The sequence below is a fragment of the Salmo salar genome, chromosome ssa11, assembly GCF_905237065.1.
Source record: "Salmo salar chromosome ssa11, Ssal_v3.1, whole genome shotgun sequence".
NCBI classification, from domain to species: Eukaryota; Metazoa; Chordata; class Actinopteri; order Salmoniformes; family Salmonidae; genus Salmo; species Salmo salar.
The window spans coordinates 86,814,964-86,842,332 of NC_059452.1; the positions used below are offsets into that span (position 1 = coordinate 86,814,964).

Sequence of the window (27,369 nt, forward strand, 5' to 3'; positions counted from 1 at the left end):
GACTGGGAGTCTAGTCAGGATCAAGGCAAAAATGAACAGAGCAAAGTACAGAGAGATCCTTGATGAAAACTTGCTCTCAGGACCTCAGACTGGGGCGAAGGTTCACCTTCCAACAGAACAACGACCCTAAGCACAGTGCCAAGACACCGCAGGAGTGGCTTTGGGACAAGTCTGAATGTCCTTGAGTGGCCCAGTCAGAGCCTGTAGTTGAACCTGATCGAACATCTCTGAAGAGCAACGCTCCCCATCCAACCTGACAGAGCTTGAGAGGATTTGCAGAGAAGAATGGGAGAAACTCCCCAAATACAGGTGTGCCAAGCCTGTATCGTTATACCCAAGAAGATTCGAAGCTGTAATCGCTGTCGAAGGTGCTTCAACAAAGTACTAAGTAAAGGTCTGAATACTCATGTAAATGTAATATTTCAGTGTTTTATTTTTAATAAATGAGCAAACATTTTTTATTACATTTTACATTTTAGTCATTTAGCAGACGCTCTTATCCAGAGCGACTTACAGTAGTGAATGCAAACATTTCATACATTTTATTTATTTTTCTTCCGTACTGGTCCCCCGTGGGAATCGAACAACCCACAACCCTGGCGTTGCAAACACCATGCTCTACCAACTGAGCCACACGGGACCTGTTTTTACTTTGTCATTGTGTATAGATAGTCGTGTCCCCCCCCCCCACCATCAATGTAATACTTTTTAGAATAAGGATGTAACGTAACAAAATGTGGAAAAAGTCAAGGGTTCAGAATACTTTCCGAATGCACTAACTTATATCATTAAAAATGGATGTAGCAACTAAGGGTTCTATCTTTAATGGCCTATATATTCAGTTGCATCACTTTCCCCTTCTCACTGAAGTTTATTTTCAGGTTGGCTTGCATTCAAAAGTGCATGACCCTTGCCCTCCTTACCTCCCTCTTACCTGATCATTCCTGACCTCAGTGTATAGAATGGAGATTCTGTAGTCATTTTAGCAGTTTGAGGATGTAGATGTCTCTAGACGTTCCGTGTTGTGGAGCTTGTCCTGTTGTCCCTCTACAGCCCTGGATGACCATGACAGTGCAGTGGACGACCGGGACAGTGACTACCGCAGTGAGACCAGCAACAGCTTGCCCCCGCGCTACCATACTACGTCCCAGCCCAACTCCTCCATGCACCAGTACCCCATGGGCCCCCAGCTCCAGAACCACCTGGACTCCTGCACAGACTCCATGCACAGCTTTGACATGGACTACAGAGACCACCGCGGGAGCAGGTAGAGGTTCTGGATAACACACACAAACATACAGGACATGCCCCTACACAGAATACATAGACGCATGCACAATCCAAATTCAGCCATAAAAGATGGCACACCTATTCACGTATACTACAGTCATACATATTGACACACAGTGAAGACGAGTTAAGACATGAATAGAGTTTTTGAAGTGCAGTGTCAGTCATTTTCTGTTGGTTTGTTCTGATGGCTTGATTTTCATGTATTAAACTGTTTAATGATTATATTGCAAATAGACCCAGTTAACTGAGGGCCTGAGGCTTAGCTCTTTTGTTTATTGGAGGGCGTCCCTCTTTCAGATGATTTGGGGACATCCACCCTCCTGGTACAGAATGACAGAATCAAGCATCAGAATACAAGCACGTTTCTCAAGTAAAGTTGGTAGCTTTAATCTAGTCAGGTTGTTTATTTGTCACTGACACATCCTTTAACACAGCATAAGAAGGAGGTTAACAATGTCACCTGCTTGAATATATAAATAGTTCCCCCTAGGGAGTGATTCTTCAATCTAGTAATGTTGTGGGCAACAGTGCAAGTTAACCCAATAGATATTGAATCTTTGGTGTTTTGTATATAATTGGATCTAGTATAGAATTTGTATAGAATTTTATCTAGTTAATAGAATATATATTTGTAAACATGCAGTGCCTTCAGGAAGTATACCCCTTGACTTATTCCACAATGTGTTGCTTCAGCCTAAATTCAAAATGGATTACATAGATTTTTTTCCTCATCCATCTACACGCAATAATACATAATGACAAACTGAAAACAAGTTTTTTTTAAATGTTTGCAAATTTATTGAAAATGAAGTATAGAGGTATCTATCTCATTTACATAAGTATACACAACCCTGAGTTAATACATGTTAGAATCACCTATGGCAGCGATTATAGCTGTGAGCCTTTCTGGGTCTCTAAGTGCTTTGCACACCTGGATTGTACAATATTTCCACTTTATTCTTTTCAAAATTCTTCAAGCTCTGTCGAATTGGTTGTTGATCATTGCTAGACAACCATTTTCAAGTATTGCCATAGATTTTCAAGCATTTTTAAGTCCAAACTCTAACTTGGCCACTCAGGAACATTCACTGTCTTCTTGGTAAGCAACTGGTAAGCAACTCCAGTGTAGATTTGGCCTTGTGTTTTAGGTTGTCTTGCTGAAAGGTGAATTCATCTCCCAGTGTCTGTTGGACAGCAGACTGATCCAGGTTTTCCTCTAGGATTTTGACTATGCTTAGCTCCATTCCACTTCTTTTTTGTGCTAAAAAACTCCCCAGTCCTTAACAGTTACAAGCATGTCCATAACATGATGCAGCCACGACTATGCTTGAAAATATGGAGAGTGATACTCAGTAATGTGTTTTATTGGATTTGCCCCAAACATACAGTGCATTCAGAAAGTATTCAGACCCCTTGACTTTTTCCCCATTTGTTACGTTACAGCCTTATTCTACAATGGATTAAATATTTTTTTTTCCCCTCATCAATCTGCAGACAATACGCCATAATGACAAAGCAACAACAGATTTTTTGAAATTTTTGCAAATGTATTCAAAATATAGTATTCAGACCCTTTACTCAGTTCTTTGTTGAAGCACCTTTGGTAGCGATTACAGCCTCCATGTCTTCTTGGGTATGACGCTACAAGCTTGGCACACCTGTATTTGGGGAGTTCTCCCATCCTCTCAAGCTCTGTCAGGTTGGATGGGGAGCATCGCTGCACAGCTATTTTCACGTCTCCAGAGATGTTCGATTGCGTTCATGTCCGGGCTCTGGCTGGACCACTCAAGGACATTGAGACTTGTCCCGAAGCCACTCCTGCGTTATCTTGGCTGTGTACTTAAGGTTGTTGTGCTGTTGAAAGGTGAACCTTCGCCCCAGTCTGAGGTCCTGAGTGCTCTGGAGCAGTTTTCATCAAGGAGCTCTCTGTACTTTGCTCTGTTCATCTTTCCCTCAATCCTGACTAGTATCTCAGTCCCTACCGCTGAAAAACATCCCCACAGCATGATGCTGCCACCACCATGCTTCGCTGTAGGGATGGTGCCAGGTTCCTTCCAGACGTGACGCTTGGCATTCAGGCCAAAGAGTTCAATCTTGGTTTCGGCAGACTAGAGAATATTGTTTCTCATGGTCTGAGAGTGCTTTGGGTGCCTTTTGGCAAACCCCAAGCAGGCTGTCATGTGCCTTTTACTGAGGAGTGGATTCCGTCTGGCCACTCTACCATAAAGGCCTGATTTTGGTAGAGTGCTGCAGAAATGATTGTCCTTCTGGAAGGTACTCCCATCTCCACAGAGCTGGAGCTCTGTCAGAGTGACCATCGGGTTCTTGGTCACCTCCCTGACCAAGGCCCTTATTCCCTGATTGCTCAGTTTGGCTCAGCGGCCAGCTATAGGAAGAGTCTTGGTGGTTCCAAACTTCTTCCATTTAAGAGTGAAGGCAGCCCCTGTGTTCTTTGGGACCTTCAATGCTGCATAATGTTTTTGGTACCCTTCCCCAGATCTGTACCTCAACACAATCCTGTCTCGGAGCTCTACGGACAATTCCTTCAACCTCATAGCTTGGTTTTTGCCAAAGGTGGATTACCTTTCTAACCAAAGGTGGATTACAATCAAGTTGTAGAAACATCTCATGGATGATTGATGGAAACAGGATGCACCTGAGCTCAATTTTGAGTCCCATAGCAAAGGGGCTGAATACTTACGTAAATATATTAGTTTTTATATCAATTTGCATAAGCTATTAATTGTTTTAATACATTTTAGAAAATTTCTGTAACGTAACAAAATGTGGACAAAGAGAAGGGGTCTGAGTACTTTATGAATGCACTGTAACACTTTGTATTCAGGAAAAAGGTAAAAATCTGTCGTTCTGCCCCTGAGCAAGGTAGTTGACCCCCTGTTCCTCGGGCGCCAAAGACGTAGGTGTCGATTTAAGGCAGCCCCCCGCACCTCTCTGATTCAGACGGGTTGTGTTAAATGTGGAAGACATATTTCAGTTGAATACATTCAGTTGGACAACTGACTGACTGGGTATCCCTCTTTCCCTATGTTGTGTGTAGGCCAGTGACAAGAAATCTCAATTTCATCTATTATAAATTCAGGCTATAAAATAACAAAATGTGGATGAAGTTGTGGGGTTGGAATATTTTCTGACGGCACTGTAGTTGTTAAGAAGGAACAAATTTGGTCTTAAACCAAAATGGTCAAATGGTCAAAATTGTCCAACTGTTTGGAAGTTTTCCAGGATGAAACACAAATAATTTGCCAACTCCATTCATGTATCCAGTGTAGAATGGTTATTTGCGCTCTTACATGTGTGACTTGCTGTGGAAAACATGTGGCTCAGTGAGATTGTGGTAAATGTCAGTCTGTGTGGACAGATGGAAGGCTGATCCGGATAATTCATAACATCTGAAAAGAAAAGTGGGATTACAGCCAGGAAGTTATTTTCCTTCAGACGTATTGTTTTACGAAACTTCTTGGGTAGTTTAAATGAAATTGAGCTTAATTTAGCCTGCTGTTGTCACATATGGGTCTTTGGGACCCTGGTGTTGGTTTAGTAATAGAGATTGCCCTCCTCGACCATGTCTCTATGTGGTCTGTAAAAACTACTTTGGACAGAGATGATTTAGGTTGGATTTTGCGTTGTTGTTGATAATTCCCCAGAATGAAGAGGTGAATTTCGGTCCTCACACACACAACGCACTTATATCAAACAATCTTAATAACACTCTTACCAATATACTCACATACACTTAAACACAAATTCACCACATTTTTATCATATGTATGGATTTAATGCTTGTCTCTGTCACAGTCTTTATCTTACTTTTATTGTTCTGTTATAATATGCAATCTTTCTATTGTTTTCTTTTCTGCTATTGTTTCCTCTCACAACCCATTTTACCTCTACCTTAATAAATTAACCTAAACTAGAGCCATAAACCATAAAGGGAGGGTCAGGGGAGAAATCAGCTGAACGAGTTACTGGACAAGGAAGAGAATCGTTGGCCTGAGGACGATGTTATCCTTCGCATGGGGAGAGCTCTCACTGAGCCCTCAGGCAGCTCACTCTCCCAAAGCACACAACGCAGTGGCATCCTACCTGCCACCTACCCAGCGGGCTATGACACTATCGATCGGCAGTGGACGAAAAAGATTTGGGATCCAGGAGGACTGGCCGCCTTGGAGGCAGAGAAACTCACAGATGAGCCTTTCCCCCCTAACCTTGCACTCCTCCGCCAGAAGAGGGGAGCTGGTGCTGCGGCAGGTGTTAAAGATCGAGGGGGAGCAGATGACACCGTGCCTCAAGCTATACAAGAACAGACTTCTTTACAAGACTAGGATGTGCGCCAAAAACATGCTGAGGGACACCTTGGAGAACTACATGGTGTATCAGGAGGACGAAGCTGCCAGAATGAGGACAGGTTTAGGGTACGAATCAGAGGAGGAGCTGCACTACTCCAAGCGATCGGAGGAGGAGCTAGAGGAAATTGCCTCCATAGCAGAGGCCATTCATTCTGAGAATGGGAGGGGCCATGGCCAAGGCAGACATGCTTCATCCCATGGAAGTTACATAGACAAGCATCAGAGTTATCTGGTTAAGAAGAGGGGAAAGGTGAAAATGGGAGGATGGGCTCGTGAAGCAATGCTGTCTCCAGTGGAGGAACCAAGTGACGAGTATATAGATTCCATGGATGAGCTCCAGTGCCTAGTTGAAACAGTATTAGATTACCTGGCTGAAAAAGATTAGGAAATAAGTACGTTTGGGTCCCTTCCCAAGTCATCCAAGTCAAGGTTACCTTCCCAGGGCAGCGTAAGAACAGAATCTACTGGAGAGGACCCAAGGACCCCTAGAGATGTCAAGGAGGAGACCCAGACAGAGGCTCCACCTAAACCAGGAATATCTGGAGTGAAAAATGCTATGAGTTCATTACTCAGTTCCTTCACTGACAAGGTTAGCTCAGCCCCAAGTAGCCCAGATCAGGTTCTGCAGAAACTAAAGAAGTGTCACCTGCACCATCTTCTCAATCTGGTATATCCACACTGTTTTCTTTAATTCCAAAATCCACCAGCCCTGCTCCTGTATCTGTTGTATCTCCTACAGTTCACCCCAGCAGAACATTTCCTTCAATTTACCTTTCCAGTCTGATGCCAAGGCACAGGTCCACAATCAAGATACACCAGTCATTAGAACAGAGATTCTAAATAGTAGTGATAAAGTTCAGGACTCTGCAACATGCCACAAACACCAGCAGTCACTTTCGCTTTTGAGAAAATTAGTTTTGGTAAACTTTTTTTCAGGTGGAGAGGTAGTGAACTCCACAGAGGGAAAATGACCTCCAGGGAGAAGTGGCACGAGAGGACTCTCAAAATATTGCAAACTGGGATGAGAAATGTATCCAACTAGGTGAACAGTCAAGTGCTGTGATAGGAGACAGAAGCCTTGATAATTCAAGAAATACACCCCAGAATAAACAATTTTGTTAATGCACAAGGAAAAGTTGTGCATGGGAGACCTGACTCTGACTGCCTCTCAGCAATATGTGGCTACAGTGGGTGTGAAGCCCATTAGCCAACTAGAACCAGTGAGTTCAGGTTTCTTTAGCCCTTTCAATAAATATTTCAGCTCATTAATTGCACCAGTTAACCCTGTTCTCTCGCAGGGCCCTCCCTGTTGCAGTGTATCCTGTATTTGGGTCAGCACCAGATATTAGCTTAGATAACCCTATGGAGGAGCCATCTTTAGGCAGTAAGCTAAAATGTCAGTTTCTTTCCTCTGATGTCTCTTCCCAACAGCCTCCAAAACCAGAAAGAGGAATGTTCTTTGGTGTCAGGAAATTTGGTTCTGGTGAGGATATCCATACCTCCAAACCCCCAGAAAATCCTAGTCAACAACAGGCCCAGCATCACCAATTGACCCCAGTTCCACATCAGCAGCATATGCAGCAACATCAGAGACCACCTCCAATGCCTCTTGGGCATGCTCCTCCTCAACCTGAACCTCAAGGTTTTTTAACTGGACTTCTTAGATTTGCTCTGCGGGTGACCTATCTGGGCACCCACCACCATAGCAAGTTCCCCCAAACAGTCAACCCCCTGATCCAGTAATCCTCAACAGTTCCCTTGCCAACCTCCCACACAACAAAGTGCAAGTCCTCATTCTCAGCCGGGGTGTATTTTCTCAGGGTTTCTGAGGTTTTCATCTGCAGAAAGCCGATCACCTAAGTGTACAACCTCCCCAGGCCCAACAGCAAGGTGCTTTCCCAAGCAATCATCCTAGTCAGCAGCAAGCACCAAACCCATCTCAACAAGCACCCCCTCAACAAGGAGGCACTTTCTCTGGGTTGTTTCAATTGGGTTCCTCTGTTTTGAGCACCCAAACAACTCATAATCAGCAGAACTTCAACCAACAGAATATGCCAGGAACAAACCATGGTCCACTGAGGAACCATGCTTTTCTAGACAACATCAAGGCTTTTCTAGACAACATACAGTTCCAAAACCTGCTCAACAAGGTGGTCTCCTTTCTGGAATTTTTCAATTTGCTTCTGCAGGCAATGGATCTACAGTCGTGGCCAAAAGTTTTGAGAATGACACCAATATTAATTTTCACAAAGTCTGCTGCCTCAGTTTGTATGATGGCAATTTGCATATACTCCAGAATGTTATGAAGAGTGGTCAGATGAATTGAATCCCCAACAAAAAAACATTTCCAATGCATTTCAGCCCTGCCACAAAAGGACCAGCTGACATGTCAGTGATTCTCTCGTTAACACAAGTGTGAGTGTTGACAAGGCTGGAGATCACTCTGTCATGCTGATTGAGTTCGAGTAACAGACTGGAAGCTTCAAAAGGAGGGTGGTGCTTGGAATCATTGTTCTTCCTCTGTCAGCCATGGTTACCTGCAAGGAAACACGTGCCGTCATCATTGCTTTGCACAAAAAGGGCTTCACACGCAAGGATATTGCTGCCAGTAAGATTTCACCTAAATCAACCATTTATCGGATCATCAAGAACTTCAAGGAGAGTGGTTCAATTGTTGTGAAGAAGGCTTCAGGTCGCCCAAGAAAGTCCAGCAAGCGCCAGGACCGTCTCCTGATTCAGCTGCAGGATCGGGGCACCACCAGTACAGAGCTTGCTCAGGAATGGCAGCAGGCAGGTGTGAGTGCATCTGCATGCACAGTGAGACGAAGACTTTTGGATGATAGCCTGGTGTCAAGAAGGGCAGCAAAGAAGCCACTTCTCTCCAGGAAAAACATCAGGGACAGACTGATATTCTGCAAAAGGTACAGGGATTGGACTGCTGAGGACTGGGGTAAAGTCATTTTCTCTGATGAATCCCCTTTCCGATTGTTTGGGGCTTCCGGAAAAAAGCTGTCCGGAGGAGACAAGGTGAGCGCTACCATCAGTCCTGTGTCATGCCAACAGTAAAGCGCATCCTGAGACCATTCATGTGTGGGGTTGCTTCTCAGCCAAGGGAATGGGCTCACACACAATTTTGCCTAAGAACACAGCCATGAATAAAGAATGGTACCAACACATCCTCCGAGAGCAACTTCTCCCAACCATCCAGGAACAGTTTGGTGACGAACAATGTGTTTTCCAGCATGATGGAGCACCTTGCCATAAGGCAAAAGTGATAACTAAGTGGCTCGGGGAACAAAACATCAATATTTTGGGTCCATGGAAAGGAAACTCCCCAGACCTTAATCCCATTGTGAACTTGTGGTCAATCCTCGAGGCGGGTGGACAAACAAAAACCCACGAATTCTGACAAACTCCAAGCATTGATTATGCAAGAATGGGCTGCCATAAGTCAGGATGTGGCCCAGAAGTTAATTGACAGCATGCCAGGGCGGATTGCAGAGGTCTTGAAAAAGAAGGGTCAACACTGCAAATATTGAGACACTGCATCAACTTCATGTAATTGTCAATAAAAGCCTTTGACACTTATGAAATGCTTGTAATTATACTTCAGTATTCCATAGTAACATCTGACAAAAATATCTAAAGGCACTGAGGCAACAGACTTTTAAAATTAATATTTGTGTCATTCTCAAAACTTTTGGCCACGACTGAGCCGTACCAATCAGTCCCCAATCACTCAGACACTTTCTGCAGCTCCTCTCAATCAGCCTAGCCAGCAGTACCCAAACAACATGCAGGATGTGCAGTTGCAAAGACAAAATCAACTAACTCAACAGCCTAGTCAATCCAGAGTTCTGCTCTCTGGGCTATTAAACAAAATATTCCACAGACGATGTGCCTCAGCCAAGAAAGGCAGCAACATGTAACCTCACCACCATGTGTAACCTCACCACCACGTGTAACCTCACCACCACGTGTAACCTCACCACCACGTGTAACCTCACCACCACGTGTAACCTCACCACTTACCAGGCAGAAATCTGACTCCACCTCCACATCAAGATACTGCAAGCCAGCAAGGAGTTGTCTGGACTGTTTAACAAATTAACAAAATTCTCTGAAAATGTTGAGGCCTGCAGTCAGTCACCATCCTTGCAAATACATCTTACAATCACTCCATTTGGCTAGCCTTCACATCAAACTCAGGCATCTACACAATACCACATCAAGTCCCACATGAACCCCATGCGGAGCGTGACAAAAATCCATGCTTTCTGTCAGGACTATTCAATAGGAATCCAACAGAGGAATACGCCACTCATAAATCAAGTACTGAAATGATGTCATCCCAACACTGTCTTAATCAAAGTAATAATTCCTTATATTCAGTAACTGGACAGGATGGTTACCAAGATTCATTGGCATTATATGGAATCAATTCTAGTTATGGTGAAAATCAATGGATCCAATAATAAATTCTGTGGCAGCAGCTTCAAAATCAATCGCAGCCTTATCACCCAAGTGATGTGGGTTACGTACAGCCACCAGAAGGTGCAGTGTACCAAGACTCCTCTCTCTACTGTAGCTCCACAAATATAAATAATCAATATATTTCTCCTCAACCATGGCAGGGAATTGACTTTAACCAAGATTAGGCACAACCAACAAGAGGTGCTCAGAAATGTTGACAGCAATCCATATGCCAGGACGAAAAAATATGGAAAAAAATATGGAACAGCTATGATGACTTGGAAAATCTGCATTCTAATCAAATGATTGAACAGAAGCAGTACTGGACTGAAGAAGAGGGTGCATTGAACTTGACCACCAAAAGGAATAAAGCTAAGTTTGGCAAATGGAACTCCTTTGATAATAGTAGCTGTTATAGTCTGAATGGCATTTCATATCATGAGGGATACTATGAGGAGAATCCATCTAATCTATCTTATTCAGCTAATTGGCAATATATTGTTCAGACTGTTACTCAGATACCTAGACTTTCACGACAAGCCATCATGTCTCAGCAAGCTGCTCCACCAACACAGCCCATAGTCCCAACCAGTTCCATGAGCTCACTCAATAAACCTGCCTCTCCCCTACAGCCACAAGCACAGCACACCACAGATAGACCAGCTGAAAAACAAACTGCTGAAAAACCAGCTAAACCACCACAGGTGGGATTTATGAGCTTTTTCAAGTCTGCCTTACTTATTGAGGAGCTGATGCCAGAGCCCACTAAACCCTCAGAGCCATTGTCAAAACAAGATGGGACTGGTTCCACAGACCCAAATAAGCAGGAAGACTAGAAGCTCCTGTGTCCATTTGGGTCAATAGGCAGTTTCTTTAGTGCAGAGCCTCCATCACAGCAACTGCAACCAAAACCTGTAGTTAGAAATTAGCCAAACACTCACAACACAAGGTTCTCAGTTGACACCATGCATGCCTTCACTTCAGAAACAACAAACAATGTATGGTTCTGTGCAAAGTGGGGTCCAACAGCCAGCTCTTGGTCAGCAATCAGATAAAAGCATGTCACAAGTATTTCCTCCTAATACAATCACTGGCCCCACCCTGGGCCGATCACAGACTATGCCACCAACCGGACAAACCAAATAGGAACCATCCCCAAAACCATCAGGCAGACTGTTTGGCTTTATGGGAGAAATTGGAGACATGATCTCTGGAACACCACAACCACCAACAACTGTCACCACTATTAAAGAGGAAACTCCTGGTATTGGATTATTGTCCATGTTTGGTGGGTCTAGTCCACAGCAGGCCTCAACCCAAACTGGGTCCTCATCTCAGGCACCTCCCCCAGAACCACCTGGTAAAAGTTTATTCTCAATATTCAGTGGACCAAGTCTACCACCGGCACCATCTCAATCTGGGTCCACCTCTCAGGTCCCTCAACCACAACCAGAGGCTAACTCGATTTTTGGAAGACTCCTTTCTGGTTCAACAGCCAATGAAAGCCCAGCGAAATGATTGTTTTCCATGTTTGGAGGCCCCAGTGCCCCACAACCTTCAGCAGCAGCTCTGTCAGTTACAGGGTCCTCCATTCCAGGATCTACAGTGCCTAAAGAACCACACACGAAAAGTGTATTTTCCATGTTCAGTGGCCCTTTGTCACCCCCACAAGCTAGCTCTGATGAATCGGCAACCACAGTACCTACTCCTGAGTGTGCCACTACCCAAAAGGAATCCATCCCAGAGTGTGCACCTCAGGAACCTGCCACAACTAAAGAACCAGAAGCCCTTAAAGAGCCACCACCTACAGACGCTCCTCAAACTGCAGGTTCTATGTTGGGAGGGTTGTTTGGAGGATCTAGTCCCCAGCCCACTGCAACTACTCCTCAAACAGACCCAAGCTACAGGATTTCACTCCATGTTTGGAGGGTCTACTCCCCAGCCTGGCACAGCTGCCCCTCAAACTACATGTTCTAGGTTTGGGGGTTCGTTTGGAGAGTCTAGTCCTCAACCAGCTACAGCTGCCCTTCTAACTGCAGGTTCTATGTTTGGAGGGTCTAGTCCCCTACCAGCTACAACTACTCCTCAAACGGCACCAACAATAACCGCTGAGAATAAAATAGCAACAGCTACTCCTGACACCACCCCAGCAATTCACAATTGTCTGAGTCACCTGGACAACCTGACGCCAAAACTCAACCTCGAGTCAGTTTCCCTCAAACCTGATCCTAAGGCTGTTAAAGTAGCCAAGGCATTGAGAAACCTCCTGCTTCAGCTGTCGACTGTCAATCAAAAGAAGCTGATATCCCTACAGCATCAGGGCAACCTGCTAAAACAGAACAGCCCTCAAAAGCAGAACTACCTCTAACGAAGGATCAGTCCAGTTCTTCTGGAAAACAAAAGGCTGTGAAAGGAGCAGTAATACATGAGAAGCACAGGGTAATTTTGTGGGAGAGCCTGAAAGTAAGGAAATGGACAAATCAGGCCCACCAGTGGTAAGTGCCCAGACGATTACCCCAGCTGACCAGTTGCCTAAGACTAAAGAGCCAGCCCTCATGTCCCTGTTTGGTGGTTTTATTTCAGGAACTGATGATGCTGGAAAGTCTTTTGGATCCATGTTTTCATCTACACCAACAATTCCCCAAGACCTTCCCATAATTCCTCATGCAGAAACAGGTGGTGGTGTTCTCAGGATTCAAAACAATATCTGCAGACCTGTTTCAAGAGGACAAGCCAAGTGTAGCAAAGCAAGAACCATGCCTCTGGGGTGCTGCCTAACCTCCCAAACTACAAGCTCCCCCAGTTGTTACCACTCAGCCTAAAACTAATGATAAGCCAATCAAGGAGACAAGCGATCAAAGTTCGGTAGATCCCCTGGTGACTTAGCCAAACCCCAGATTTGCATCTCCACACCTGAGGTAGATCCTTCAGCATCCCTTTCCCAAAAGGAGAAGGAAAGCCTTGTAGAACCACCCCTCTCTGCAGATCCCACCTCTGGAGTGCATCTGGACGACCAGTTCAAGAAGGACCTATTGAGTGCTAAAAGGCCAGTAGAAGCATAATAAATGGTCTTCCCCAACACCCTTTATGATGCATTGATATTTTGGGGAGCGTAACCAGGGTCCAGCTTCGCAATCCACCTCACTGAGTACTGTGTTCTGTCTCTTTCCTTTCAACTGTGTTTGTTTTAAGCAGTTGTGCTACTGTGTTGGTGGTTGATTGGGAGGTGTATTATACCTGTTGTGATATATTGACAATAAGCTAAATCTTTATTTCTCTTAAACACCTAGCGTAAGATTAATTCAAGTTGTACATTCTTAGAATTATAATTGCCATGTATGTATTTAAAACAAATCTTAACCTTACAGAATTCCCTGTTGCCATTCAGTTTTGATCAAGTTAGAGATTTCAGTCACTCATGGTCTCCCAGAAATAGTAATTAAAGAAAACCAGTACATGCTTAACCAGTACAGACAAACATTCATTGGGAGAATCTGGTACATCAAAATTCATTTCAGGCAATTGGTGTATTCATTCTAATTTGCCAACAGGTAGTTATTTTCTCTGTAAGGTTGGATGTATTTTAAAATGTTGTACAATTCAGTAGAAACTAGAATGTCTATATCCAATTAATGAACCTAGTTTTTCTTCATCACAGCAATGATTATTCTAATACTAAGTCTCTACCCTCACCCCTCTTTCACCATTCCAGTCCGGTAGAAAGTAGTCGCTTTGGGTCCTCTGGGAACCTGAGCCAGACCAGCTCCCAGATTAGTGAGACAGGCCAGGAGAGTGCTCCAGGCTCAGGGCTGGAAGAGTCCTTCCACTCCTATCACAGTACCGGCTTCCGCCCCTCCATCAATGTCCAGCAACCTACCAATGGACACATCCCCAGCAATGGACACTCTGTTTTGGGGAAGAAGTTGGGTAGACCCTGCCTGGATGTGGGGAAAAACTTACATGGCTCATTGAAGAAATTAGACCACTCAGTAGAGAAAAGATCCAACAAACATTTGCGAAGGTGAGTCTTTTATTAGAGAAAGAGTTATGAATTTATAACCTCCACTGAATAGTACAAGTACATTCTTGGTGATCCTCTCACTTTATCTCTCAATCCACACATCTCAGTTTCCACGACAATGGGCCTCCTTTGCCCTTCTCTCCATCCAGAATACACTGGTTGAAGGCCATCAACAAAGTCAGGGATCAGCTTCAGGAGGTAGGTTTTTTTTCCCATGTTAATCTTATGTTCCATTTTCTCTCATATATTACCTTCTAATCATCTTGCCCACTCTACACATTCACAACCACACTTTTATTAACCTGCTCCCATTTGTATTTTTCCCAATCTGCTTGGTTGAGTTTCACCTCTGGTAGTTCGAAATTGGCAAACTAAATAGCTTATTCCAAGTATTTATCAAGATAGGTTTACTTGCGTGTATGTTTGTTGGTTGAGTTAGAATATCAAACAGCTGTTCACTGTTCTTGCTCTCTGAGTTAGATGTGACCCTAGTGGCTCTGCGCTTCAGAGGTGGAAAATTATCATTAATGGATTGTTAACTCAGGAATGAATCACTCTCTCATACACCACAAAGGACCTCTCAATTGCAGCCTCTCCTCTTCTCGTGCTACCTCAGATTTGAGTGTTGAGGATCAGCGTGGCAGATGTGTTGTTGCCTACCCTTACCACCTGGGGGTGGCCCGTCAGGACGTCCAGGATCCAGTTGCAGAGGGAGGTGTTTAGTCCCAGGGTCCTTAGCTTAGTGATGAGCTTTGTGGGCACTATGATGTTGAACGCTGAGCTGTAGTCAATGAACAGAATTCTCACATAGGTGTTCCTTTTGTCCAGGTGGGAAAGGGCAGTGTGTAGCGCGATTGATGTTACGTCATCTGTTGGGGCGGTATGCGAATTGGAGTCGGTCTTGGGTTTCCGGCATGATGGTCTTGATGTGAGCCATGACCAGCCTTTCAAAGCACTTCATGGCTACCGACGTGAGTGCTATGTGGCAGTAATCATTTAGGCATTAACCTTTAGTTTTCTTTGTCACAGGGACTATGGTGGTCTGTTTGAAACATATCGGTATTACAGACTCGGTCAGGGAGAGGTGGAAAATGTCAGTGAAGACACTTGCCAGTTGTTCTGTGCATGCTTGAGTACATGTCCTGTTACTCCGTCTGGCCCGCGGCTTTGTGAATGTTGACCTGTTTAAAGGTCTTGCTTACATTGGCTATGGAGAGCGTGACCACACAGTTGTCAGGAACAGCTGGTGCTCTCATGCATGCTTCAGTGTTGCTTGCCTCGAAACGAGCATAACGGGCATTTAGCTCGTCTTGTAGGCTCACATCACTGGGCAGCTTGCGGCTGTGTTTCCCTTTGTAGTCTAATATTTTTCAAGCCCTGCCACATTAGACGAGCGTCAGAGCCGCTGTAGTAGGATTCAATCTTAGTCCTGTATTGATGCTTTGCCTGTTTGATTGATTGTCTGAGGGCATAGCGGGATTTCTTATAAGTGTCCGGCTTGGTGTCCAGCTCCTTTAGCTCGGTGTGGATGTTGCCTGTAATCCATGGTTTCCGGTTGGGAACTGTACGTATGGTCGCTGTGGGGACGACGTCGTCGATGCATTTATTGATAAAGCCAGTGACTGAGGTGCAATACTACTTGTTTATCTACCTTAGGTGAATGCACTGATTGTAAGTCGCTCTGGATAAGTGTCTGCTAAATGACCTACATGTAAAAATAAACAATTGCAAAGCACACAGGGTATTTTTATTGGCCATGTTTTGGGGGCGGAGCTCATTAGAATAATACCCATCGTGCTTTACAAGTTTTCATTTGATATTTTGATCATTTAGCAGACAGTCTTATCACACCATAGTGCCATTAGACTTCTGATACCAACGCAGGGTGAAAGTTGGCCACAAAATTGTGAACTGCTATAAAAATATTGTGTATACAATGATTTTGTATTTTGAAAATAAACATTTCAGGTTTCGAAAGTATCTTCTTACAAAATACATTGGATTGTAGAGCAGACCAGTGAAATACTAAAAGGTTATTGAAATACGTATTTTAAGATCAGAAATACTTCCCATCTCTGACTCATTCTCCCTCTGTAGCCACTGCACTAATGGAGTGGTGAATTGCGCCTAGGATAGAGACTGAACAACTAAACGAGAGAGTGAGGGAAAGATGCAGGAAAATAGGGAATAAGTGTGATGGGAATAAAGAAGTACAGCTTCAATGTTTATCACATTTTTATTTTGCGCATTTTGTCGAGCAAATGTGCTTTATCCTGTGACGCTCACTTTGGAGTATAAGGATAGTGAAAGAATTTTGCACATACAGATTTTTTTTCAAAATTGTACAAAATAATTGGATGGGCTGGGATATTTGCAGAAAGGTAGTGAGAAACCATGCTGATTTCACATTGTAGACTCGGCGCTTACTACACAAGTGCATTTGAATGAGTTAAGAGGGCGGAAAGACCTGAATCCAAACTGAATACATCAAAAAAGGAATGACATCTCTGTCAACCTCAATTTATCCTGATTCTCTGTGATGTAAGTGGCTGGGTGGAGCTGCCTTAAAGCTGCAATATGTAACTTTTTGGGTGACTTGACCAAATTCACATAGAAATGTGAGTTATAGTTCTGTCTTTCTTATTGAAAGCAAGTCTAAGAAGTGGAAGATCTGTTCTATGTGCACTATTTCTATGCTCCCTGGTCTTAAGTTGTGGTGTTGCGCCTTACTTTTGGTGTTGTAAACCAGCTTCAAATAGTTGAAAAATACTATTTTTGGTTATGGAAAAGATATTTCACAGCAGTTTAGATTGTTCAATGATTCTCAACACTACTTGCTTATTTTGTCACATGAACTGAAATTAGGCAAACTATTTTAATTTTAGCCACCAGGAAATGGCAGAGCGATTTCTTGCATAGTGGACCTTTTTTAACTAGTGATACCGGAGCGCCACGGCATGCGTCGAAATCGCTAAGCAGTTTACTTCGAAACAGTGTGCCGATGCCTGTATCACTTTATCAGAAGCGCGTGATCAATGACGTCCGAAGTTTAATTTTGTCGAACAATCACCTGATTGGTTTGGTATTGGTTTCGGTATAAGACAAAAAGGCTACTCGGCGCATGCGCTACACCGTGTGGGACATCATCTATAATAATTTGGCTGCTTTAAATTATTTTGACCAGCATGTGCCACTAGTGTACACTGTGTTGATCAAAGCCGTGAGTAATGAACCTATTTTTGACACAATTGACTGGAAAGCATCAATGCTTCTGGAAGCTTTGTTTCCCCGTCACTACCTTTTTAAGGTTTATATTGCAAAAGAATGGTCAGATATCGTCGGTCTATCTGTTGGTCAGAGACAGTTCATATCAGACCTGGGTTCAAATACTATTGCAGGTATTTCAATTACTTTTCAATACATTTCAAAACAAGTATTCAGAACCTTTATTTGAATAAAAAGATCAAAGATCGTTGGCTAGAACTGTAATTGCTAGGGGCCTGGCCCACAAGGAGGGAAATATAGGGAACATGGCGCAGCACAGCTTCCAGGAAAAACGGTTGCTTACAAACTAGGGATTTTGTAGCTAACTGAGGTAACACAGTAATTCTGTTCATAGATTTGCATGTATGAACTACACATTGACACATTCAGCCCACAGCAGGAGGTTTAAGAAAGATTTTGTAGTCGCCAAAGTTCTGGAGCATGTCTTTTAAATAAAAGTACTTGTTTTGGGCTGTGTATTTGGAAATACTCAAATACACATTATTATAATTTTTTAAAATACACATGTATTTGAACCCAGGTCTGGTTCATATACAGTATGAGGAATGTGTAGAAGACTAGAAGGACTGGTTTCAGCTGTAGCACAGATGATGTTGTTTCTATTCATGCACTCCATTAAACCAATTGATCCGCGGTTAGAAACCAGTGCTGGTCGTGATGAACAGGTTATAGTAGTGCGGTGTCTTGAGATGCATTCCATTTATTAAGCCATGCAGCCTGGTTATGAGGAAGGGCTTGTCATGGTGCTGTGTTCCATTATACTGATTGCTATAGGGCCGGTATAAGGGTCAAATGGAAAGCGAGTGAGGACAGCAGGATGGTACAGATAGAGGTGGAGAGAGAGGGAGACTGAGAGCTGGCATTTTCACAGCTTCAGATTATCTTTGTGCTGGAATACATCGCCAGAGGACAGAGAGAATGGGGACGGAATGAGAGAGGGAATGCACGAAGAGCGGGAGGGAGGGGTACTTAACTGGGACTGAACTGTCATGTGAGCCTAGACTCCTCGCGCTTGCCCTTCCTGGGTTTGTACATCTGGAATGAGAGAGTCAACACTTCTCCTGCGTCTGTCAATCTGGGTGAAGACGAGCAGTCCAATGTGCTTTGAATGTAGCTCATGGAATTAAAAGCACCTGGGGATATTTAAAGAAAGGGGAAAAAAATTACTTTTAAGATTTGGCGCTTGTCTTCTATTGAGCAGTTTTCCACATGGAGTCAACGGTTCCCACTAAGTGACTTCTCTCGGCTTCACAGATTCTTACAGTATACTATTACCTTTTTCTGCCTTCATGAGGTAAGGTTTATTGAATTTTATGCATCTTTAGAAATGGTATTATTGCATAAAGTTTGCATTTAATATTGTGCTACATAAACTTAAGAGAATGTTTTTTCATGAAATGTGTGGCTAACAGAAAAATGTTTCCATAACAAAGAGTAATATTGTGCAGACTTGGGTTCAAATTATGTGTATTTAATTATCTGGTATTTAAAATACTTTTTCTGTGTATTTGAGTATTTTCAAATACACAGTCCAAAACAAGTACTTTTATTTTAGTATAGAATGGTTATTTGTAAAAACCAAATAGTCTACCAAATTGCATTTGAGAGTACTTTCAAATACCGTAATTTCCGGACTATTAAGCGCACCTGAATATTAGCCTGAATAAACTGAATTTTTTTTTAAAAAAAGTATTATTTTGAACATAAATAAGCTGCACATGTCTATAAGCCGCAGGTGCCTACCGGTACATTGAAACAAATTAACTTTACACAGGCTTTAACAAAACACGGCTTGTAACAAAAATAAATAGGCTTTAACGAAACACGGCTTGTAACAAAAAATAAAAAATAATCAGTAAGCTTTAGTTGTCTTTTTGCACTGAGTCAATTCCTCACGCTGCTGTTTCCAACGTCTTATCATTGACTCATTAAGACCAAGCTCCCGTGCAGAAGCTCTATTTCCTTTTCCAACAGCCAGATCAATCGCCTTCAACTTGAAAGCTGCATCATATGCATTTCTCCGTGTCTTTGCCATAATGAGGGTGACAAAATGACTACCGTAATCAGAATGATGGGAAGTTTGAGAGCGCGTTCGATTTAATCTAAACACTAAACAAAAAAGTTGTTTGACCTTAACCCGTTCGGCAATTTCATTGGTCTAATGAAAGCTTCATGCCGCCAAAAAACTGAGCACGTCACAGAATGTGTTTTTTTGGAGAAAAAAAATGTGAAAGCGGGAAAAATCGATATATTAGCCGCGTCATTGTTTAAGCCGCGGGGTTCAAAGCGTGGGAAAAAAGTTGCGGCTTATAGTCCGGAATTTACGGTACTTATTTAAAATTGAATTTTCAAATACTTATTGAAAATTATATTTTCAAATAACTGGGTTAAATGCATGAGTGTATCTGAGTATTTTAAAATACTTTCCAAGTGTTTTTCCAAATTCATAAAAGTATTAAACTACTTGTCTTTTCAAATGAAATATATCTGAATACTTTCTTCGAATTTAGACTGAAATAAATATTCATGCAACAATTTCGTAGATTTTACTGAGTTACACTTCATAGAAGGAAATCAGTAAATTTAAATAAATGAATTAGGCCCTAATCTATGGATTTCCCATGACTGGGCAGGGGAGCAGCCATGGGTGGGCCTGGGAGGTCATAGGTCCACCCACTGGGGAGCCAGGCCCAGCCAATCAGAATGAGTTTTCCCCACAAAAGGGCTTTATTACAGAAATAAGAGAAATAAGCTTTTTGTGCTTATGGAAGATTTCTACATGTTGCATTTATATTTGTGTTCAGTATATATGAAAGTAATGTAGATATTTGAACAAGTAGTTGAACCCAGGTTTGATATTGTGATATAGTCCAATATCATTTTTTATAATTATGAAAATGACAACGTTGCTCCTGTTGCATGAATAGGAATAGAATGAGCGGCCAATTGATCAGTTGAAAACGAGCAAACCAAGCCAGACTTTTTTTCTAGGCCACAGAACATGAAGGAAAGAGAGAAAAGACATTGTTCTGGGGCACTCCAGTGACTCAGTCAGAATTACCCAGACATACTTCTACCAGCCGGCTCCCCCTCTCCGTGCTCTGGACAGCTTACTGCTGAGGCTGAGCCACTGGCCATTCAGATTATATGGGCAGCTGGCTGCATACGTTAAATGGGCCAGGAGTTGTCTTCAGGAGCCCAGCTAAGGACTGCTGTGAAAGTGATTGTTGTCTAAATCACATTTTAGATAAATAATGTGTATTTTACCTGGGAATGTTTGTTCATTTTGTCCCTGTTTATTTCCATATTGTCATAGTTAATGCATTATGATATGAAATGGCAAAAAAAAGCTATTTAAATGGAAAGTCAATGTCCACCATGAGGATATCTGATTCCTAACAGTCTTTTAAACCTCTCCTGTACTTATATTGCTAATAACCTCATTGGCGTGATATGTGATTCATAACAGTCCTGGGCAGCTTTTATAAATGTGCATCACTAATAACAGCACCGTTGGTCTGGCAGCTAGCTGTCTTAGTGCTATTCATGATTATGCCTTCCCGTCAACTGTGCTCTTATCATGCTAATGCACACCTCCAGTACTTGAGTGGTATTGGACAGAGGTTAAACCTCTAGTGGAGGAGAGGGTTAGGAATGTTTCCCACCAGGGAGTCCTGTGCGCAAGCTGGAGATGCACTTTAACACCTCTTATCCTTTTACATCTTCTTAGTTGTTCCGTCTTAACAGCCATAGAATTACTCCCCTATCAATTCAGATGGGCGCAAAGTCATTCTTGCAGTACTTTTATGTTGTAATGTGTTACATTTGAAACGTTTATGTCTATTATAGTACTAGGGCTATAGAATAAATACATTTGCTTCATAGGTTGGCAAGGAAACATTGGCCTTGTTTGCCCCAGCCCAGGTGAATTTGTCCAATCATTTGGGAAGGTTTCTACTCTGACTATACATTTCTATTAAGTTGGAAACATAACGTGATATAGAAATTCTATCCACATCCATCACTGTTCATTACAAACTTTAGGCCATCTGCCATAACAAATGCCAATGCTCTATCTATCCGCTGTTTCACAGTCACAGTGGAGCCAATGTCTCCCTGAATCCATTTGAGTGAGTAACAACAGACAGAGGCAGTTGTGGAATTTCAATGAATTCCAATGATGGTTGGCATCTCTTGTTGTAGAGTAATCAACATTAGCTGCGCTCAACACAAGCCCCTCTCTACATTACGAGTAAATATATTCCCCTTGGTACGGTCGATTACTTTTAACATGCTGCTGCTCCACAAGGGTGCTGTAACGCAAATGTCACGACTCACCACAGATCTCTTCAGCTAACAGAAAATAGACTGATAGAGACATAATCACTTTTGTTAGTGACTGAATGTATTAAAGCTCCAATGCAGCCATTATCTCAATATCAAATCATTTCTGGCTAACGATTCACTACCTAACTGTGATTGTTTTCAATTAAATGGCCAAAAAGAAACAAAAATAGCTTCTTAGCAAAGAGCAATTTGTCAATCAAGAATTTTGCTAGCACTGTCTGGGAGAGGTCTGAGTGGGGAGGGGAAAACTGAAAACTAGCTGTTATTGGCAGATAGGTTTGGAGCTCTTATCAGTCTAACTAATTTACTACATGGTAATGTTACCATGGAAAGGCCAAAGCTCCATCCCACCAAAACAGACAGAGATTTCAGGTAGTCCTTTCAAACAGCTCATACACTAAAAGGGCATTATCATAGTTTTTACAATTTCACAGCATTATTCCAACCTCAGTGTGGAAATATATATAAAACACAGAAAAATCATGTTTTAGACTGCACTTGCCCTTCAATGACTTATGGCAATATGTTTTATCTTATTGGTCATTTTCATGTTTGGTATGTATCTAGTTATATGCATCAGAAACGCCAGTCCAGTTAGACCTAGGTGAAAACTGCCTGAAAAGCTGATGGGGAAAAAGTTCAGCTAACCCTGTGCTCTGTCTGACACAGACTTCTCGGGCTGGGCAAATGGCCACAGAAGCACACAGAAAGATGGTGGTTAAACTGACCAGTCTGTCTGTCACTCTGTCTGACGCAGAGACAACAGCACAGGGAGGGAAATTGTGCAGCACTGATTCTCCTCAGCGGGTTGCTGCTTAACAGCATAATGCTACACAGCAAGTGCATAGGGTTGGGCTGTTACTGCCTGAGCTGTCTTCCAACACCCAGGATCAGTGGGGATTGAGAGGCAGATGAATAGGTTAAGCCCAGCAAATAATCCTTGAGTGTTAGTTGGCTGTTGCATAAGTGCATACTAACTTATTGTCTCACTACAGTGGAGATAAAATCATGGATTTCCATGTACAGGTATATGCCTTGATTTTAAATGACATGCATCTTTCTACAATAGCTTGCATATATTGAAGTACAAGTCACTCAAGTCAGATAGTATGGTCATGTGACCCAACAGATTCCCTAGTTATCCCTGTGTCACTCAACCAGCCCACACACTGTGTCTATCAGGGGGAGGGGTCACAGCTATCTACCTCTATTGCAGCTGGTGTGTGCACAATAATGACACTGACTCAGAGGATAGAATTGAGCCGTCAGTTAAGTACAAGGCTGTCTTCTGATCACGTCCTAATTATAGAGTTTAGGCCAGCTGTATGGTCCGATCATTTCCATGATCCTTCCTTCTCTGTGAGTGAAGAGAGTGGGTGAGTGGCCAACCCACTGATATACAGAGCGTTGGCCTGACTCACAATGACCCCCAATATCAATGTGTTTTTTTTTTTTATCACAATTCCACGCTCCACTTTGCCTCCATAGTCTATCTCTCTGGCGTTGCAGAGATTAAAGCCCTCTACTCCCACTCTCCCATGCCTGAGTGTCTGTCTGTGTGTTTTTATAGAATTCTGCCTGCAATGTACATAGGAATGCGTTGGCATGAGCTAGTAAGATGGTTATGTAGGTTGTTTGCAAACCAAATCGAAGCTAAAAATATATTTTCAGTCAACCATTGCAATTAAACTTATCTTGGCTATAGAGCCACTTATTTACTTTGTTTTTTCATCATGATCTCATGAGCCATTATAGCAGCAGGAATACATTCTTGTTTTTCTCTCTCTCTGCTTTCTGGTCTGTTGGACTGAAAAATTAGAATACTGGCAAGCTCTCAAAATGAAGATGTGGAATTATGCAAATTTGTATAAATTGTATTGATTCTCTGAGGGGTTTGTGTGCTGTATGCCAATGACTGAAATGTAAAGGATGAAATGGCTTAGAAGAATGCATAGGGGAAGGTTCGTGTTGATAGAAAACAAGCATTTCCCCCCCCAAAAAATGTTGCATATTATTTGTCTTGGTCTTCTCTTTCTCGCCAGTCATGGACAAGGCTCTGTAAGCAGATCAGCCTCTTCTATATCTTCAGGATGTTGTGTGGTCACACAGAGATTCAAGACCCAGGGTGCTGGTCGGCCCCTGAGGACGGAGACCAGTAAAGCCAGGCCCCCATACAGTCCTCAGGGATGTTCTCTAGGGGTCACGAGAGGGGCCTCAGTGGAGGAGATGAACCCAAAGGGACAGAGGCACCTCAGAGTCCACACAAGTGGTCCAAGAGGAGGGAGCTGGGGGGGGGGAAGAGGACTCAGAGCCCCAAGGTGAGTCGCAGCATGCGGAGGAAGCTCCAGAAGTACCTGCAGGGCCCGGCGGGGCCTGTGGAGCCCTCCATCCACCAGCCCCAGGACCAGCACACCCCTGTGGAGATGCAGCAGGACATATTCATCTGTGGCCTGAAGAGAAACCCCTCCAGTGGAGAATTGCCTGGACTCCACTCCTCCCTGCCCAACGGCCGCAGTCACACAGTGACTCTAAACCCACCTGTGGCTGGGGAGATGGAGCTGAACAGGGAGGGCTTCATCAACGCCCCCTGTACTGTACGCACCAACGGCCCCACCACTAGTCTCCCCACCTCTCCCTCTGGAGAGAACAGCAGCTCTGAATGTCAGGATGGGATCGGGGTTGTGGAGGACACACACAGGCCTTCTCCTATTGAAGGGAAAGAAGAAGAAGAGGAGGAGAAAGATGAGGAGGGAGAAAAAGGGTCCAGTGACATCGTCGAGCACATATTGAAAGAACTGCGAGGGATCAACAAGATCCAGGAGGACATATCAGACCTGCGGCATTACCTGACCTCTGTGAGGGGCTCTGTGGACGAGGTCTCCTGCTGTGTGGATGCAGTGCTGAATGAGATAGGGGAGCTCTGCTCCTATGGAGCCTCGGCACCAGGACCCCAGACCCAGCTCTATTCCCAGACACCTCAGAGGCTCAGCGTCAGACGCGGCAGCCTAGGCAGACAGAATGCTGTCACAGCCTTTCACAGGAGGGCCACCAGTCCTTTACTGGAGCACCGGCACGAGTCTTGGGACAAAGACCCAGTGATGATGATGATGCCACCCCAGGGGTCACCTAAGAGATGGAGAGAAAGGTTACCTCCTTTCCAACCTGAACTACCCGACCAGGAGAACTCAGATCACAGCTCAGACGTGCCCTGTTCAGGGCCAGGGTCCAGCCTCTCCAACCTGGAGCGGGGGTATGCCCATGATTGCCCCAGCACCAGCTCCCTGTCCTCTGGCCAAAGCTCCAACACTCTGGACCGGGACACCAGGTACCGCTCTGGTAAGGCTGGGGTGTGGCAGAGCGGTTGGGCATCGGCGGACATGCAGCGTAGTGTGAGTGGAGATGGGGGGTGGAGTGGGGAGAATGGCTGGAGTGAAGAGGACGTCTGCTCCTGTCTGAACAGTGGAGAGGAGGTGGAGGACCACTGTGGACGGCCAGGTGGCTGGGACAGGTACACCACAGGAGAGACCAGCTGCACCCCAGGCCAGTCCTCCCACAGCAGCTCAGAGCACCTGTCCCTGCTGTTCAGCTGCCACAAAAACTCCCCCTCCAGCTCGTCCAGTGTGGTGGACTGGCGGCCCCCCAGGCAGCAGGGCAGCAATGGACACTTGGAGTGTGACTGTTCAGCCAACTGCCCATACTCCCGGAGCTCTGGCTACCACACTGTAGACGCCTTCGCTGATGATGTGGGGAGCTGTGGGCCGTCCAGGAGCATGAGTCACTCCACTGTGCTGCTCACAGACTGTGATGATGGCTACCTGGAGCCGCACTCCTCCTGTGACCATCGTCCGTCCTCCTTTGATGCCCTGGACACGGGATCTGCTTGGAGCCTGGACAGGGAGTGGACTGAACAGTCTGTCCCAGGAGACGATGCAGGAGAGTGGGAGTCAGGGGACCTGCCTATCCCTGAACCTGAGAACACCCAGCCCCTCAATGTGGGATTTGATATGAAGAGCATTGGGGAGGCTGTGCTCAATTTCAGGTCAGCTCTGAAAGGGGCTCTGAGGAAGCTGGAGGGGTCCAGCCTAGAACATGGTAGAGATGACAGTGAGTCTGAAGCAGCTCCCTCTCCTGTCAGACCCTGCTCCCCTGATCCTCCTGAAGGAGAGATCACTCTGCCAACTGATCACGTCCGCTCTGGGTCTCCACTGGAAGAATACAGTGAGGCCTCAGTGTATGTGGACTGCAGCCCAGCCCAAGGGAACCTGCTGTGCTCCCTACAAGCATCCACAAAGGAAAGTACTCACTCCCCCTGCACCCCTACTGAATATCACTCCATGGAGCATTTAGAGAGCCGAGAAGAGTATCAGACTGATGGAGAACTGTCCAACCCAGAGCTGACATCAGACCACATTCCTCCTGGAGGGGCTGGGCATAGTCCAGGAGAGTCTAACCTCAGCCCAAGGGGGATAGGGTTAAGTCCAATAGGAGAGGACCATGATGGAGCTGATCAGGATGAGTGTAGTGAACAGGATGTTGTCAGCCCTAAGGAACGACTTGCTAATCTGCAGCGCATCCTAAAAGAAAAGAGACAGAGACGCAAACTGTCCAAATCTTCCCAAGGATCCCAGTCCACTTTCTCTGAGGAGGAGTTCAATCCAGGTAGCTGCGCACTACAGTATTTGCAAGCCCAGCTAAAAATAAGTAATCTAACACTCATATTCCTTATGTACCTAAACTGTGACAGATTTTCTCTGACTGCATTAGCCCATGATTTATACTAATGAATGTAGCATTACACGATTATGATTGATCCTGCCACCTTGGGTTGAAAATTGCCACTATTGATTGCTAGTGTAGTTGATCTGGTTATTTGATATTTTCTTAGCTATTTATATCCATGAACCCTAATGTTTTCTTTTTTCGGGGATTTTTCTTCCTTCCAGACGGCAGCAGGGAAGATGACCAGGTTACTCTCATGCATTTTAAATCAGCTCCCTTTTTAGTTATGTTTTGTTGTTTTCATTCACACAGATATATTTTGAGTTTTGATGTGATTGTTGCGTTTGCCGTTGGGTGTTTTCATATCCTATGCACGGTCCCAATGTTTTCCTTTTGTCATACCTTTAGCGGAGGTGTTTAACTGCTTGTAATTTATTATTTATTGTTGAGGTTTGCCCCTAATGAATGCATTTTCAAATGGCTTTTCGATTATGTTTTGATTGAATTAAAATTACCTATTATTTCTGTACTTCAAAATCTGAATAGGGTAAAATAATGATGTTCTTGGCAGCATCAAATCAGTAGAAACATGGTTGTGAAGTTTTTTTGTAGAAGCCATATTCTGAGCACCAGCTCCAGTGTTTACATACAGCAACCAATCCTGCCTGGTTTCCTCAGAACTGTTTCAAACGCTGTCAGAACCTCCTAGTACTAGGAGAGGCAGAGGGAGAGGAGCCCTAGAGAGCCCAGCTACCCAACTCTATCCCCATTCATCTGAGAGGAGGAGCTGCACAGGCACTGATGAAACACTTTACCTCAGAGGAAGAGAGATGAAATACGTCTGTCGCTTTTTCCCCACGTTAT

At 44.0% G+C, this 27,369-nt stretch overlaps 1 protein-coding gene across 7 annotated transcripts in view; it reads left to right on the forward strand.

Annotated features, from left to right (window-relative positions):
• LOC106563215 (protein unc-13 homolog B) overlaps positions 1-27,369 on the forward strand; it is a 125,931-nt gene that overhangs the window by 55,000 nt on the left and 43,562 nt on the right. For 5 of the 7 annotated variants that reach the window (XM_014128569.2, XM_045690006.1, XM_045690008.1 and 2 more), the window contains 3 exons: positions 1,054-1,267; positions 13,846-14,154; positions 14,262-14,352. In XM_014128569.2, the coding sequence (XP_013984044.1) occupies positions 1,054-1,267; positions 13,846-14,154; positions 14,262-14,352 (614 nt within the window). Of the gene's footprint in view, positions 1-1,053; positions 1,268-13,845; positions 14,155-14,261; positions 14,353-23,833; positions 26,446-26,729; positions 26,753-27,369 lie in introns of those variants that run through there. The other 2 variants (XM_014128565.2, XM_014128566.2) reach the window with 1 other exon arrangement.